The 16,597-nt window shown below is 41.3% G+C and overlaps 1 protein-coding gene across 5 annotated transcripts in view; it reads right to left on the bottom strand.

Moving 5' to 3' along the window:
• The window catches only part of tns2 (tensin 2), a 68,856-nt gene that overhangs the window by 7,775 nt on the left and 44,484 nt on the right, over window positions 1-16,597 (bottom strand). For 4 of the 5 annotated variants that reach the window (XM_023349492.1, XM_023349595.1, XM_023349644.1 and 1 more), the window contains exons 5-19: window positions 16,350-16,391; window positions 15,546-15,595; window positions 14,669-14,852; window positions 14,362-14,412; window positions 14,138-14,260; window positions 11,333-11,397; window positions 9,472-9,555; window positions 8,194-8,306; window positions 7,190-7,250; window positions 6,978-7,053; window positions 4,848-4,977; window positions 2,690-2,755; window positions 2,464-2,580; window positions 463-2,031; window positions 37-202 (exon numbers count right to left, since the gene is read on the bottom strand). In XM_023349492.1, the coding sequence (XP_023205260.1) occupies window positions 37-202; window positions 463-2,031; window positions 2,464-2,580; window positions 2,690-2,755; window positions 4,848-4,977; window positions 6,978-7,053; window positions 7,190-7,250; window positions 8,194-8,306; window positions 9,472-9,555; window positions 11,333-11,397; window positions 14,138-14,260; window positions 14,362-14,412; window positions 14,669-14,852; window positions 15,546-15,595; window positions 16,350-16,391 (2,897 nt within the window). The remainder of the gene's footprint in view (window positions 1-36; window positions 203-462; window positions 2,032-2,463; window positions 2,581-2,689; window positions 2,756-4,847; window positions 4,978-6,977; window positions 7,054-7,189; window positions 7,251-8,193; window positions 8,307-9,471; window positions 9,556-11,332; window positions 11,398-14,137; window positions 14,261-14,361; window positions 14,413-14,668; window positions 14,853-15,545; window positions 15,596-16,349; window positions 16,392-16,597) is intronic. The other variant, XM_023349548.1, reaches the window with a different exon arrangement.

The raw sequence follows: 16,597 nt of genomic DNA, 5'->3' as shown, positions 1-16,597 counted from the left end.
TTTCATCTTCAAATTCAAAGAGCTGATATGAAGTACCTCTCCTGTGTGCGTAGTGGACTGCTGGTGTGGACTGGTGTCGATGGTCCGGACATGTCGGATGGTGTGGAGCAGGCCACATGAGCATCTCTGTGGACCCTCCTGAAAGACCCCTGGGTAATGTGATCCCTCCAACCCACGCTCTCACCGGAGCTACGAAGGCCATCTGAGACAAGATGGGAAGAGTAGAACATGTTAAATTGTTATCTCAATAAACAGTATCAACACAGTTACTGTGTGGCCAGAGGACACTTTTGAACATGAACTCCACAGCCAACAAGAAGCAGTTTGAGTAATGCAAAAGAATTCTGGCATTTCAAGTAAACCTTTCAATGCATGCTGTTGTTGATTAGGGATGACTTATTCCCTCAGCATTCCTGTTAAGTAGTAACATACGACTGAGAGTGTGTGTTTACTGTGACTCACCAGTGTGTGAATCAGAGCTGTATGATTGTTGTGAATCCGCATGGTGGTGGTGGTTAGGCATATGGTCTGCTGGCCCGTTGCTGTGGCTGCAAGTTCCCACCATGGAGGAAGGAGGTGGCAGAGGAGATGTGGACTCTGACTGGTAGCCCGAGGCATAGCCTCTGCTTTCAGATGGCGAGGGCTGATACGGTGAGCAGGGGCACACCTGACGTGGTGTTTGGTACCCACTGCTGCTGCTGCTGTACTTCAGATCCAGGTGAGAATGAGCGTGGGACCTTGACGCCTCTGGATAAGCCGGGTGACCTGACGGTAAAGGGTCAAAGCTGAAGGCTGGCAGATCGTGTCCCTGTGGGCCGTAGGAGGCTACAGTGGCCCGTCTGTGCCAGTATTCTGCTTCTCTGTCTCTTTCCCACTGCAGTTCCGCCTCCCTGTCCCGCTCCCAGTGGAGTGACAGCTCTCTGCCTCGTCTGAGCCCAGGATCCCTCTCCCAGTGAAGTTCTGGCCCTCTGGTTAATTCCGTCTCCCTCGTCCTCCTGAGTCCTGCCTCTCGTTGTTGAAGCTCTGCCTCTCTGTCCCAATGAAAGCTGTCACCGCGCTCTAGCCTCAGGGTGTGATAGGCAGCTGAATCTTCTCTCCGAATGCTGCAGTCCCTACAAGGACAGCTAGAGGGCGGTAGGTTATCCATCAGCATTATGTCATGGTAAGTTGGACTGGTGGAGGGTTTTGGGTGGTGTGAGTGGGTGTGGTGGTGACTGAGAGGTGGGGGAGGATGATGGAAGGGAACATCTTCACGACAGTAAAGTCGACCAGCAGCAGGTACGGGATGATGGTGTGACGGATTATGAGAATGAGGGGTGAGGTCTGGTGATTGGTACGGACAAATATGTCGAGATGAGGGCGCCTCCGAACAGGAGCGGTGTAAGTAGTGGGGTGGGCCACTCTGACGGTCCCACACTAGATCCGGTGGAGGAAGAGACTGATGGGTATGTGGGCTGTAATGCTGACACATATCCATGTGTGATGGAGGACCAGCTGGGTTTGGACTGGTGGAAGGGGTTGCCCCGTGGTGCCCGTTAGTGCCGGGCGCTCTATCAAGACAGTAGCCATTTGGCATGAGGAGGGTGCGGTCACACCCCGGTTCAGCGCAGCGCTGAGACCGGTAACCATCCCTGCAAGAACATGACCGATTGAGCCTCAATGTCCCGGTTCTCTCCGGGGGCCAGGAATCGCCATCATCTAAAATGGCGGTCTCTCGCTCTCCATCCTTGTTTCCCTCAATCCCACCGAGGAGACGTTCCAGCTCCTCCCTTTCCTGTCTGGTCGGTGGTGGTGGGCGAACAAGTTCCTCTGGGTGGTCAGGATGGACTGATGATTGGTTCAAGTGGAGGGAGTGGGCTGAAAGGCCTGAGTCGGAACCTTGAGGGATCAGATGATCAGGTCTGTCTTCTGCAGGGCCTCCTGCTGGGCTGCTGCCATTGGTTGAGATCAGAGAACCGGAGCTGGGACCTCGACGTTTCTTTATCTGAGCATAAAGACTTCCATCTAAAGGACCTCGGGTATGTGCAATGTCTGAAACAAAATAAAAGAGACAGCTCAGTTAAATATTGTGGTAATGTCCTTCTATCCACCCACAGTTTTTTGGTAATCAGAGGTTAACAAAACCCTGAAGGGAAACCAAGAAATCCTTCTCAGCTCTCCTGCTCATTCAGGTTGGAACCCAAAGCATTTCACAACCAGAGGGTGTAGGAGCAGCGATGAAGAGAGATGAGAATTGAGTGGAGAGGCACTGACTCTTGGATGTGAAATGATTCAGCACACATTGAAGATCAAGGCATGAAGATCTCAACATAACCACATTATCTGTAAACAGTATTACTTAAAGTTGTGTGATGAACTAAACTCTTATCAGCCCTGTTGTACTTTAGATATTTTATGACTGTGTGCCTCTGATTGTCTAGGGTGGGCGAAATTTGAGAAATGGGGCATTAAGACACCAGTTACCCTCCAGGCTGTCCTGATATCGCTGGTTAAAGTTCTCATAGGAGTCCCAACGAACCACCGGATCTGAAGTGTTGTAGTCGACGATGACAGCTGGGTCGTTTTTGTGGTACTCACGGCCTGTGGAAAAGCACACATTGGGTTTCCAATTCTTTCTTTCTTTGAATGAGTGAATAACATAAATGTCCAGAAATAGACTTGAGCAAAATCTGAAGTTGGGCATACTGACCTTTGACCCTCTCAGGTCCTGAGGAGAAGACAAACTCTACAGTGGCATCGGATGGAAATCGTTCATCTGGGGATAAGATGAAATGCTCAAATGCTCATTTAAAAGAAAAATGTCATAGAAACTAGATCCTTGGCTATAGAAAAGCCAATCGGTTTCTGGAAATAAATGATTTTATTATATATATTTAGATATATATAAAAGGGAAATGGTTATTTAGCATGCTGGAAAACCCTCGAAAGCTCCAACACTTATTCCACAGATGTATATAGAGGTGCGTGACCGATAATCACACACTTTAATGCTTCATCTCATCTAAGGAATAAAAACCACACTGTTCCTACAAACATGCAGTCTGTTATTTCAGAGAAAGTGAAACTGAGGAAGAGCTGAAGTAAGAAACACATTCATTACAGACTTAAGTAATGCATGTCCACCAACCGTGTATCATCACATCTAATTCTCACTGTACTCTACACCAGGGAACTGTTATTACTTCCAAGATGGGGATTAAACCACTACTATTTAAGGATTTATTTGACCACAGTATCATGAGGCCAAACCACTGCAGATATATTCCCACAATGCCAGTTTCAAAGGCTGCTATTATGTCAGTCAGTGCAGAGATGACGATATACCGTAACAGAACCCAAATAAATGAGGTATTTGGGGGAAAATACCATTTTCCTTGCAACATTTTATAAGATATAAAGGGACTGCACTTCAATAACACAAATGAAGAACATTTCTTCATAGTAATACGGTTTTATAGCTGCTGCTAAAAAACATTCTCTGTGAAAATGAAATGTAAACTTTATTTAATTCATATTGGAAACAGCAACATCATAGTTCTGCAGTAGGGAAATTCAGGGGCAACAACAGCAAAGTGACAGGCTTTGCTTTGCTGACATGTGCAAAGGCTGAGCAGGGGGAGGCCATGGCCCCACCCTGCATAATGCTCAGACAATCATGTTCAGTTCATACAAAGGCATACACAACAGGGTTTCAATCAAGACCTAAATGAACAATCTAATAAATAAATACATAGAAATACATATGTTAGTGGTGGGACTTGTTACACTTTTTAATCAAGTTAATTGCAGGATCTGTAATTAATCAAATTCTGATCAAAAACTATATATCGAAAAAAGAAGCTACACTTTCAATTCAAATCCCCTTTTGTTGCTAAATCATTGCATAAATAGTTATATGAGCTCAAAAACAGACATTTATTGTCTTTTATCTGCTATTCAGGTTATTCAGCAATCTAAGTGGTTCAAAGTGTTACTCTACCCACTCAGCTTTTCAGTGTTTCAGGAACCCCTGATCATTCATGACACTTTAGAAATGAAGGCGTTCATAACTTTAGGGGACTGTGGACGCTGACATTAGCATTAGGGACATCCATGCTGCAACATGTTTAGCATTGACATGCTATTTTAGGCTTCAATAGCTTTGCTGATGGGGTAATTCCTTTTAGCACAACTTGAACACAATAGTCTTTTCCAGTATCCCATCAGATTGTTTTGTTTCTAAACAAAACTGAACCCCCAGTGGGCTGAGAGGAGCAGCTTCATCGTCCATTGCTGCTGTTTGCGGATGTGGCTTGTGCATCAGATTTATGCACAAGCGACAGATTTATGCCTTTCTATTGTGCATACCAGAAACACAATAGAAAGGTTCAGGGTCGGGACTTCTGCACGTTAATAAAATGCAGTTAACTGTTGTAAATGTTTAGCATGTTCAAATCTATGTAAGGAAATCATATTATAGAGTATGGGCAAAATTATTATTTAAGATACTGTTCAGATATCAAAAATAGCATACTCCATATATATATGTGTATGTATCTGGCATGTTCGTTTTTTTTTTTAAAGTCTGCCTTTAATTATGAATAATTCTAGTAACAAAGCAAAAGAAAACGGTAAAAAAAAAAAAAGTAGCCAAATCCCAAGAAGAAACCTTGGGGAAAAAAACCAAAACAACTGGTCAGCTATTCATTAAGATGACTTTGCAAGAAAACCTCTCCTCCAATCGCGAACGGATTAGAAAAAGTACATAATAAAACACAACTCATAAACCCAAATCCTCACTCTTCATGTCTGTGACCTTTGGTTCCTTAACTCCTGCCAGCTGCATCTACCCAACTGAATAAACTCACCAGTGAAAGCTTCATCCAGTTCCCCCTTTCCAAACCAGAGCTGGGATCCATGGATGGTGCAGGTGTGGAACTGCAGCCTGAACACCGTGTCTCTGTCGGCACTGTGGGCCCGCCTGTGGTAGCATTTCACCTGAAGGGGGCAGCAGAAGGTGAGGGAAGCAATGGAGTTTTGGAGCAGATGTGGGATAATTGCAGGCCTGTGGAGTTAATGGGAGGCCTTGTATTCCCTGAAGAGTGACACCTACACTTTTGAAATGTCAGACTGCACACACAGACAAATTAGGATTTCTGGTTAACAAGCTGCTCTTTTTCCCCATCTGAACTAGAGGGCCTTGCAAAAGTATCCACAACCCTTGAACTTTTCCGCATATTCTAATTTTGTAGCTACAAGCTTTAATGCATTCTGTTAAGCATGCTTTTCCAAAATTCTTCCAAATGAAATCTGAATTGCAATGTGCATTTGTATTTTGTTGTCTTTATTCTGGTTCTAACTAAAAATCCTTTGTGACCATTTTCCCTCACATGTAACAAAATCAGTAAATAAAACTTGCATGTTATCTCTCACTGAGTTTTCTGGTCAAATGAGACTAAAACTGAACATTTTTGCTGATTGGAAACCTAACTGGTGGCTTTTGCCCAGGGTGGCTAAAGAACAGATGGTGAGATGTTGCACAGGAGCACCAGATAAAAAAATATATTTACCCATCAGCTGAGTTTTGAAAGACATTTTTATTCCTCTCATGTGTGTGCAGTTAATGGGGAGCTGGAACCCTTTGCTTATGGGTTGGGAAAAAAAGACAATTTTACATGTTTTGAGAAGAACTTCACTACATTTTGACCTGCTCCAGAATTCATATGATTTCCTGCATTTTGATTGGTTAGGAGGCAGCAGAAGGAGACAATTACTCAGGGTGCCACTGCCTAACAATGCACACCACTATAAACACATCATCGCCATGGTGAAATGTTGACAGCATCGTACTTTTCCTCTACAACACAGGGTGTCAAACGGCATTTGGCCTCGAGGCCTTGAGTTTATGTGGCCCTCAACATCCTAAAGGACAAATTACAACTACAAGATAAGAGTTGTGCACTTAAATGTTATATTATTAGTCAAATCAGATTTTTTTTGGATAGTGCCAAATTACATCAATGTGAAATTATGTTAAATATCAGTATAAGCAATATTATTGAAACTGTTTAATAGGTAGTTTTATTAATACAGTCTGCCACAACCGGCTCTTTAAGGAAATTCATAATCTCGATGTAGACTGCACTGAACATGAGTTTGACCTTTGCTCTATGCGGACAGGGAAGCTGCTCAGTGTTGAGGAAAGAATCACGGTGCATCCAGGAGGAAAACCTCTTAAAAACTGCAAAATAAACCCTCCTAAAATGTTCACAGTTCAGCAGAACAACCTAAACATGGCGACCAGAACTAAAATTAGTTTAAATCAAAGCATTATTATTGTGTTAAAACGGTCCAGACAAACTCAGACCTGAATCCACTGAGAATCTGTCAAAACATAAAAACTGAGAGAAACTCTCCATCCAATCAGACGGAGCTTAAGCTATTTAGCAAAGAATGGGCAAAACTTTAAATGTGCAAAGCTGGCAGGAAACATAACCAAAAAAACTCAAGACAAAAAAAAATCCCAAAATACTCAAGTTGGTCCAAAATATTCCAAATGCAACCAACATGCAAGTAAAATGAAAAGAGTAGTTCAAACCCTAAATCGTGTTGGGGTGTTAATAATTTGAGTCTGATAAAATTCTCTCAGGTTGGTGGCTGTGACAGGAGAAAATGCGAAACAGTTTGAGGTTAAAGAGGTTAATCCAGAGGTCAAAGTTTTGCCTCATGTAAAGAATATTTCTTGTTATAATATTTTTTGATTTTTCTATGTCAGGTGTTGCAGACAAACTGTGTGATTTATCCCACATTTTTTCATCAATATTAAGGAATTTGTGACATAAAACAAGCTCATATATCTTGCAAAAGTTACTTGTAAATTCATTTTGTCTTATTTCAAGTGTACTAAGATATTTGCGTTAGAAACTAGACCAAAGATACAAGATCTTGTTTTTGCAGTGCAGACCTTTAGTGTGGGATTTCCTTCACATTCGACTCACCATGATGTCACCTTTGAGCAACAAGGCCGGTTCGATGGACACACACAGTCGCCTCCCACCAGTGCCTTGAAGGTCACTGTGAACAACAATGGCTTCAGAAACAAGACGGCGTACGCAATGCTACTTTTACTGCTTAACTTTGGAACAAACTGGTCAAATGCCAATGCTTATCTGGTCTATCAGTTGGCCTTTCAAGAGGAAGGCAGACTCACTATATGCCTGAAGTGTAGACCAACTGCATGGACTGATAGATCTTCAAGAAGGGGTGGTAACCTAGGAAGAGGAGAGATAATTTTAGACTTTGTGAGCAATGTCAGCGTCAGGACGGAGGAATGTGCTGACTTCCATCCACTCCTTCTGGACCTGATCATCAGATTAAAGACAAACAGACGGACATGTGTGTGGGTAGAGAGCGAATTCAGCCGTCTATGGCGTCTGCATTGAAAACACTGCTGCAATTCCACTGGGAAAGCCTGTCAGGGGACGACGCCAAGACAAACATCACATCCCCTTATAGGATGTGTCTTTATATGAAGGGACAGCAGATCAGTGACAGGAGGTACCTCTTGGTTCCGTTAAGAATTTTCTTACAACTGAACCTGGAAGCATAGTTTCATAGAAAAACATCAGGATCTTCAGGACATCAGTCATCAAAACAAAGTCTCTCCCTGTTTGTCCTGAATCACAGGCTCAAATTATGATGTAGCATTTTATTTTGGCAGCGAAAAAACTTACACTACATTTCCTGCTTTTATTTCCCCTGATTTTGAGGCTTTTTGCTGATGTTCCGTCTGATACAGGATTTTCCCAAATGTAGTATAAGCCTGGCGGGCCACCAGGCCAAGTGTCATTTGTTTATTTTAAAAAAGGGTTTTTGTACACCAGTAGTGTGAGCAAAAATAAGGATTAAGCTGGATTTGTAGTTTACGCATCGAACTGGGAGCCAAAGGATGCCCAATTGCATCATCCCTGAAAATGCCGCTTGGCCTCACGTTATATTATGATGCCTGCTTGTGCACCTCTAAATTTTTGTAACTTTAAACATTTTTTAATATAAAGAGACGATAGCCCAGTAGTGGACTGCCCTAGACCCCCACAGCACTAAGCGTAGCAGGTTTTCTGGGGGAAACCCAGTTCATGATATTTGAACAGGGTTTCAAGAAACAAAAAGAATCTATTTTTAATAGTTTGGCTCCATACTAATGAAGAAATGTACCTCCTTCACCCTGGAAGTTGGGAAGCGACGGGATAAGAACTTGGTGGAGGAAGAGAGGGCTGCTGTTCATCTTTATCGCCCCAGAGAGAAGGCCTCCAAAGTAATAGATATACCTGGAAAAAAGAAGTGGACATAAGAATCAGGAAGAAGGAAAAAACACATACTGTTGTTGCCAGGTAGTTACCAGTATTTAAATGTTTGGTAGAGGAGAAAAAATTCCTGGGCTTAGTTTAAATGTTTTCTCAGTTTTTGGGCTACAGACATGAGGAAACGGCTGCTTTTATCACAGTCAAAACCTGCTTTCAATGTATTTAGGAGGAAAAGTAGGAGGAGCCATGATCGGCTACTTTGGTCTATGTGAAAACCTCTTTAAAAGCAAGAGGTTTGGAGTGTGCAAGTGTGTGTGTGTGTTAAAACCATGCCAAGGCAGAAAGACATCAGCAATGATTTTAGGGAAGCCATCATTGATGCCGGTCAAACTGGGAAGAGATAAAAAGCTATTTGTAAGCAATTTGAAGTCTATTCTACAGAAGGGAAGATTATTCATTGGTGGTATCACCCCAAGATTGTGAATATATGGACTTGTTTTGCCATCACGGGGAGTTTGTGGTCATTGAACTCATCTAAATACCAAAGTGTTCTTAAGTCATGGTGTCTGACAGCTGAAGCTTGTCTGAAATCTGGTCATGTAAGCAATAAAGTAATGTTGGGCCGTAAATTCTGCTCAACACAAGAAAGGAGAATATTTTAGCTTTCTCTACTTAGAAAGATTTTAGCATGGATTTACAGATTTTTTTAGCTGTAAGTGGTCAGTTAATGCACTAATTGCAGAGCAAAATTTTTGATTAGCATTTCAGCTAACCCTCCTCACGTTCACATTTTACAGGTTCAGCAATAACTCCCCCAAAATACTGTGTTTGTTAGCAGAACTCCTGTTTATAATTAGTGCTATAGGGTTAGTATTTCTAACCTAAGGAGGATAAGAGAAACAAACAGATAACATAGTGATGACATTATTGTCAAATGACACAACCAACTTTAAGTTGAAGAAACAAAATGAACCCCATCAATTAATATGAATAAAAAACCTCTCGGATATTTTTCAAGCTAAAGATACCGCAGTCCAACAAAAAACTGAAGGCCAGAAGTGGTTTCCTTTTCCTTTTTCCGCCAATCGGATGCATTCATTAATTTGACGTATGATGTTGGACACCATCATCCACCCTCCCCACTGCATCCTCCCTATTATTTCCTCTCAGATCATCCTGCGGCCACTACCTGTTTTGGGACGGCTGGAGGGAAGAGGACACCTTATCTTCACAGAACTTCCTCATGGCCAGAGTACTGAGAGCCTGGTCCGCTCTGCACACAGATGTACACGCACACACAGAGACACACAAACACACACAAACACGTGAGTGCTTTGAGTTGACGGTTTCCATCATGGAGCTCCAAAAAGTACATGGAACGGATACAGCTGGCATAGAGCACAGGATAAACTGGTTTCCACTGTTCCTAAAAGTAATCCAACAAACTTAATTTATTAAAGGGGACCTATTATTCTTCCTTAAACAGGTTAGGATAGGTCTGTGGGGCTATGCAAAACATGTTCATTCTATTTTTTGCACAAAATCATTCTTAGATAATGAGATTTCATTCTGGTTTCTGCGTTTTTTAGCTCCTTTCAGAATAAGTTGTTTGAGGTCCTCTTGTCACTTTAAGTCCAAATAAGCAGCTGCTGGCCACGTCCCCTCCCCCAATTTGATGTTTTTACAATCGCACTTGAAAATGTCTGCAAACAGAGGCATAATTATACAATCATACATCTTTGACAAGCAGAAGTAGAGCCTCCTGCACAACCAACAAAAATGCAGAATACATGGATAGTAAGTCAACAACATTGGTGATACTAGCTGAACAAACACCCTGGAGCTCAGCTTTGGTTGCTAGGTAATAGGCTCAGCTTCGCTGGGGCTGCTAGGTGAAGGACCTGCTGATTTGTGGCGTTACATTCAAAGGGTTTTTGAAATGGCACATTTATCAGACACCAAAAAAACATGAACTTATTGCCAAAAATCAGTGAGGGTGATTTTCTTTTGATGCACTTCAGGCTATTTTCAGAATCAGCAGAGACCCAAATGGAAGCACAAAAAACATTCAAAATTTGTTTTCTTTATGATAACTCCCCTTTAACAAAATAACAAAAAAAGTCAACAGGAAAACCCCCCAAAAGATTAATATCTGTAATAAGTCTTTTAAATGTATTGTGTACATTCGCCCATTAAAATGCTAAGATTATGATGAATCATTTCAAAATGTTTTATAAGAATAATATGACATTTATCTACAGTAATCTGGTTGCATTAATTTGAACACTTTAATGCTTTGATGAAAAATATTCATGATTCCTTTTGATTCTTCAGTCTTATGGGGCTTCATGTATAGAAGAGTGCGTCGTTTTTACACAAATAATTGGCATGCAGACAAATTTTGAAAAGTGCAGCGCACAAAATAAATTCAAATGTATAAAACTGTGTGTACGCGCATACCTGCTCACCTTTCCTCTAGAAATTCTACTTTTGCCGCACATTTTCACGGCAGGTAAAAAGTTTGCTTACGTTTATGCAAACATTTATGTAATGTTCAGTTTTATACATGCCGGCTCGTGCCGCCTACTTTTTGTGCATACGCACATATTATACAGTATCGATTATGTTGAATCTGATTTATGTCTGTAAAATTCTCTAACTGGATTTTCTGACTGAGATGTTCTCACAGTCTGATAGAGGTAGAATGATCCGATATTACCAAATCATGATGCGGAATGCCGACAGATTAATTTTAAAGAAGACTGAATGCTGAAACTGAATCAGTGTGCTTCAGCAATACATCAGTTTAAGGGTGTGCATACTTATACAACTGGAGTATCAAACTTTTTTCAATGTATTTATTTTCCTCTTAATATGCTTATTGCTTTAGTTGTATATCATATCATATGTCATTGTCCCAGGGTACACTGTAACTAGATATACACAGTTCAATCCTATATATTTTGACATTCTGTAGACTTAAAGCATAGATATTTTAAGTAACCAGAAATTCAGCAGTGATGTTGTGCCTCCTCTCCGCTCACACTCACCCTGCAGAGATCTTGCTGTAGTGCATGTAGGCTGCAATAATCACGCCCGTTTTACCTTTGTTGCCCTGTTGGGGGAGAAAAGAGAGAGAAATACGTGAAAAATCATCATGAACTGATCTGACCGAGGGCGGTTTAGCTTCCTCGTGACTGAAGCGGCTTATAGGCCCTGAAAATTCGAGGTGTGACCTTCATTCTTAGAGTTGAGGATGCAGAGAAAAAGGAGAGCAGACCAGATACACTACAACATGGAGAAATGTGCGAAGGCTGCTGAGCTGGAATTAAAAAGCTCCCTGCGGTGTCTTTTTCACAGCAAGAGCTCCACACTTCCTGACACATTCCAAAAACATTCCAGCTACCAAATTCCAATTGGGACCCCCTCCAGATACCAGTGTAAGGGCCTCTTTAACACAATGAGCACAAATTAAAGCTCATTTTGCTATGTGCCTCTCTCTTGGTGGAGAACTTATTTCTTTTTATATTTGTTTTATTGACAGTAACTCAGTTTTCTTCGTCCCTGCCGTGATCTGCAGCTGATAGATAATTTCCTGCAGCTGGAATGTTCTGGAAAGTCGGCAAGGCTCAGGAGTTGTCTGGTTTTTACCATTTCAGTTCTTCGGACCAAAATCAGCAAGTAATAAAAATAAATAAATAACAAAACTTGCAGGAGCCCAGTTGTCAGCACAAGAATGAACTGGTTCTTTTGAGGACAAGGATTTATTTCTTTATTTTTTTTAGAGGAAAACCGGCTACGATAAGTTCAATGTCCAGTTAGTTTAATCCAAATTGACTTCATATGTAACATTTTTACACCAGGATTAGCAACCAGAGATTAAGCCGTATTAAAGCTTTGTGAGAACAAAAGTAAAGGCACATAGCCATATCACAGGTCTGAAATCAGGAACGTTTTTCAAGGGTTTGATCAAGAACTGAACTGTTATCTAGGTCATTTTTCATAATACATAATCTGAAAACCTTCCAAAAATCTTTCCAACTTTGTAATATACTCAATCACTCATCCCAGGGCCAGAATTATAAGAAAGTGGGCCCCTGGGCTGGGCTAGTTTGGTGCCCTATCTATGACAGCAAAAATCTTCTAATAATGCAAGTTACAATACATCAGTAGGTAATCCTGTACATGAATTGATGCCTGGTAGGTTTACTACATCTCCTGACCAGTAGATCCATGTTATTCCCAAAAAATTGCTGTAATGTCGTCATTTTCAAATAACTGAGGATTGTTTGTATATATAAATTGGGGCTCTGGACAATTACCCCAATACGCCCTTTCTAAAGCCTGACCCAGACTCATCCCAAGCTTTCTGTATTCATTTTCAAAAACGACCATATATCTTCATCTGCAAATTTTTCATATGTACAGCTGCAAAGCAATTATTTTGTTCCAATCTGACATTAAATCAGATGAAGTTTCTCCTGGCGTTGGGTCGTGCTGATTGAGCTTGGCAGGTGTACCGTTCCGATGTTAATCAGCTGCGACTCATCAGTTTGCATCTTTAATCTTTCATGAAAGATGTGGATTTTGACTCAAAGACGTAATGTTCCTGCGATCTCCAGCTGGTTGAACAATTGTCCAACCAGCTGATTAGGCTCATCACTCTATATAGGAACAAAGCGCCAAACAAAGCAACAGCTACTATCCACAAACATATTTCTATCTCTAACTTTCAGCCTCTTATTCACAGATTGTTTCTGTGGAATGTAACTCCAAATTATTTGGGAAAAATTTGCCAATTCAAGAATTTTTCTATAAAGCATATAGAAAAATATTCTTTTGGATATTTGTTTTTAAATATCCAAAAGAAAATCAGCTTCAGAACCTGAAACACAGTTGCTTCAATGCTACTTGACAGGCTACTGGTAGCCTGGGAAAACTGCAGATATTAGCTTCTGCGGTAGATTTATGACATCTTTCTTGATAATAACGTCACTTCAATAAGTCCAAACAAACCTTTTAAAGCTGGGATATGTAACTTTTATTGAAAAAAGTTTTTTGTTAAAACTGCCACTTTGTCATGGCAGTATGGGGACATACAGATAATCTGTGAAAAATTGAACTCCAGTGCCTTCTCTCAGTGCTAACTACAGAAATACACAACTTGGCCAGAAATAGCTAATTAAAGCCAGAGGGGCTTCTTAACGCTCTCAATCAAGCTCATGTATGGGTTGCTCACAGTTACTTAGCATGGCCACAGATGATGCTGGATAAATGGGTTTTCTTGAACGCTAAGTTGTTTCTTTGACATTAGCACAATGAGCAGCGAATAGACGAGCATGATCGACAGCACTAAGACCCTCCTCCTGGTTCTGATTGGTTGTTTTTTAATCAGCAACAGTGCATTAGTAGTGCTGGGAGAAGGTGGAGGAGCTTGATTTTCTTTCACAGATTATCTGCCTCACATTATGCTGTCAGAAGTTGGTGACAGTCTTAACAAATAGGTAAAAAATATTTTTTGAAAAAGTTACCTACCCCAGATTTAAGAGTTAAAGGAAATGAAAGGAAAATGATCCTGAGTTTAAACTACCTGCGTACACAGACGTAGAAATGTTCACATTTTTATTTCAGTGTTTTCTCTGTTCAGTTCAAGCCGCTCCCTATGTGTTGTTGTCTATACAAATGCATCGTTCCGGTGACCTTCAGTCGGCCTTTCAACATGCAGTTGATTTATTAGTTCCTGTGAAAGCAAATCAGTATGAAGCCAGCTCTCTAAATCAGCCTTCTGGATCTGTGTTAAGAGCCTGGGAAACATTGGCATGTCCGTCTGAGAGAAGCCCCCCCTGAACTCTGACCTTGCAGTGTAGGACCACCACGTGCTGGGGGTCAGAGGTCAGCCAGTTCTCCATGGCCTTACATATGGCACAGATCTTATCCAGCGGCGGTGCATGGAGGTCGGGCCAGCCAAAGTCGTGGACCTGTAGCATGGTGGAAGCATGAGGAACGACAAAGTGCGAATTGAGACGATTATGCGGACGATTGTTGGACTATTGGAGAAGTACTTGAAGAGGACATCTACCTTTGGGTTTAGTCGGGTGATGTCATGGCGTCTTTCAGAGAGGTTCAGGAGCTGGAACAGAAGAGAGGGTGTAACAGAGAACCATCCTGGATCAACTGGAGCCTGCTCAGGGCCTGCTGAGGGCCTGCTGAGGGCCTGCCTCATATGGGCTGCTATGTGTGGTCCTTATCTATATATTTTTTTATCCGCTGTAGCTGCAGCATACATGCCAAACTCTATTGTACAACAAGCTGCATAAACTTGAACATTTGTTCAGACCCCACATTTGCTAGATGAAGGGTCTGAACAACTCGCCGGTGTTCCTCACCAGAAACTTGTCCTGATGTTTGGATTTGAGCATGGCGGCCACTTCCTTCAGATTGAGCCGGTATCTTTGCTCTTCCAGCTTCGGAGGGAAGAAGACAGAAATGATCCTCTCGGTGATGTACGTCAGGTCGAAGTCGTAGTGGCGTTCCATCACGCGCTCCATCACACGGTCCATACTGAAGCTCCTGGTGAAAAAGAGGAAAAACAGGAGACCAGACCCAAATGTGGAGGTATGATTATTTCAAGGCTCTTTGTTTGCATTAATTCTCTTTGCATGAGCTGACTTGGTCAAATAAGCTTGTACAAGATCCTCTATTCACATGGTGGTCAGACATGAATTTTAATCATTCACACAAAGGAGCTTCATATGCTATCAAAATGTACACAAGTCATCAAAGTTTTGATGTCCTCAAACCTACTTCAGCTTAAAATAAAAGCAAAAAATATATATTTCCAGTGACTTTAAATGGTCCCCAGGAAGAGTGGAGATGTAATTGTGGATACAGTGAAAAAGTATTTTCACTTCCCAAAATCATGACTGACTGAAAAACACCCACACATTTGTCAAAAATGACCTTGACGTTTGCATGGTGTACTTCTCAATACATTTAGCATGAATTATGGGAAACTGGATTCTATTTCTAACATAAATCAGATCAAACTGCTGCATCACTTTGTGACATTAAACTGTCATCTGAGAACACAGAAGGTGGTTTGAAACAGGAACAAATGGAAAGAGGACAGTTTGGGCAGCCAGGGACCAGTGAAGGCAAATGTGAGAGACCCTTGACTTTACCTATTAGGTATAATATGTAGACATGGTTGTAACATATTGTATATTAGTACATTGATGAAAAAATCAATGAGACTGATTTTACCTCGGTAGGGTGTTCCTCTGTTTGGTGTAGGTTAGAGACTTGGTTGATCCCTGTGAAGAAAACAAACACACATTTCCTTTCCATCAGTGGTTCCCAACATCAATGATTACAGTGCTAATTTAGGCTTTTTGGACATAATGGTTACAAAGTTTTAATGAAAGCTTAGGCCTAAGCCCAAATGCCACAAAGGGGAAAAAACTTTTCAGTCAGACTACAATTCAGGCTGTTAGTAGAGTAGTAATAGTAATGGAAGTTGTTTAAACGGGATCCAATGAGACTGTATGTAGCTGAATATTTTACTCTTCTTTTGCAGTTGCTATCTGCTGCTTCTTAACATGGAATTTGCAAATCAAGAAGCACTAATTACACGCTGGAAGAAACATGGCTACCAGGTTCAGCAGATTTTAGCAATTTGTTACCCCTATGTTAAAATCTGTGGCAAAGTGTGCATTCATGACGTTTAAAATATGTTGCCTTTAAGCTATTTCGTAACAAATTCAGTGGATTCTTATGGTTGCTGTTCACTTCAATGACCCTTTTGTGTAAAATTTCAACTTTCTGGCTGACATCTTGGGATGTTGCATAAATATTTCCACTTGCTGTTCTCTTTTCATGATGTCATCAAAACACTCACACAACATAATGCTGTCAAACTTAATACTTTGGTCTCTCCCTAATCCAGTTGTGAATATTTAGTTCACATCTAGATTATTTAGTTCACATCTGGATTAGGGCCACTGACAGGACAGTGAGAATAGTGAAAGTGACGAAGAGGTGACAGAGTAAATGTGAAAACGTGCTCACCATGTGTTGGTTGTGTCGAGAAGGTGCTGTTCCTCTACGCTGCTGGGACGTACGGAAGAGGAGGCGATTGGATAAAATGAAAAAAATGGGAGTAAGAGTTAGGAAACAGGATAAAGGGAGGCAATAGAGGGGAGGAAAGGGGTTAGAGGAAGAGGCAAAACAGAGGAAGGAAAGCAGAGTTAATTAAACAAATAGACTCCCTAATGGATAAACACAACTACTTCCTACAGCAACATCAACTGCTTCCC

Source organism: Xiphophorus maculatus, chromosome 1, assembly GCF_002775205.1.
Source record: "Xiphophorus maculatus strain JP 163 A chromosome 1, X_maculatus-5.0-male, whole genome shotgun sequence".
Classification (NCBI taxonomy): Eukaryota; Metazoa; Chordata; class Actinopteri; order Cyprinodontiformes; family Poeciliidae; genus Xiphophorus; species Xiphophorus maculatus.
This window is presented reverse-complemented; position numbering and strand designations above follow the sequence as displayed.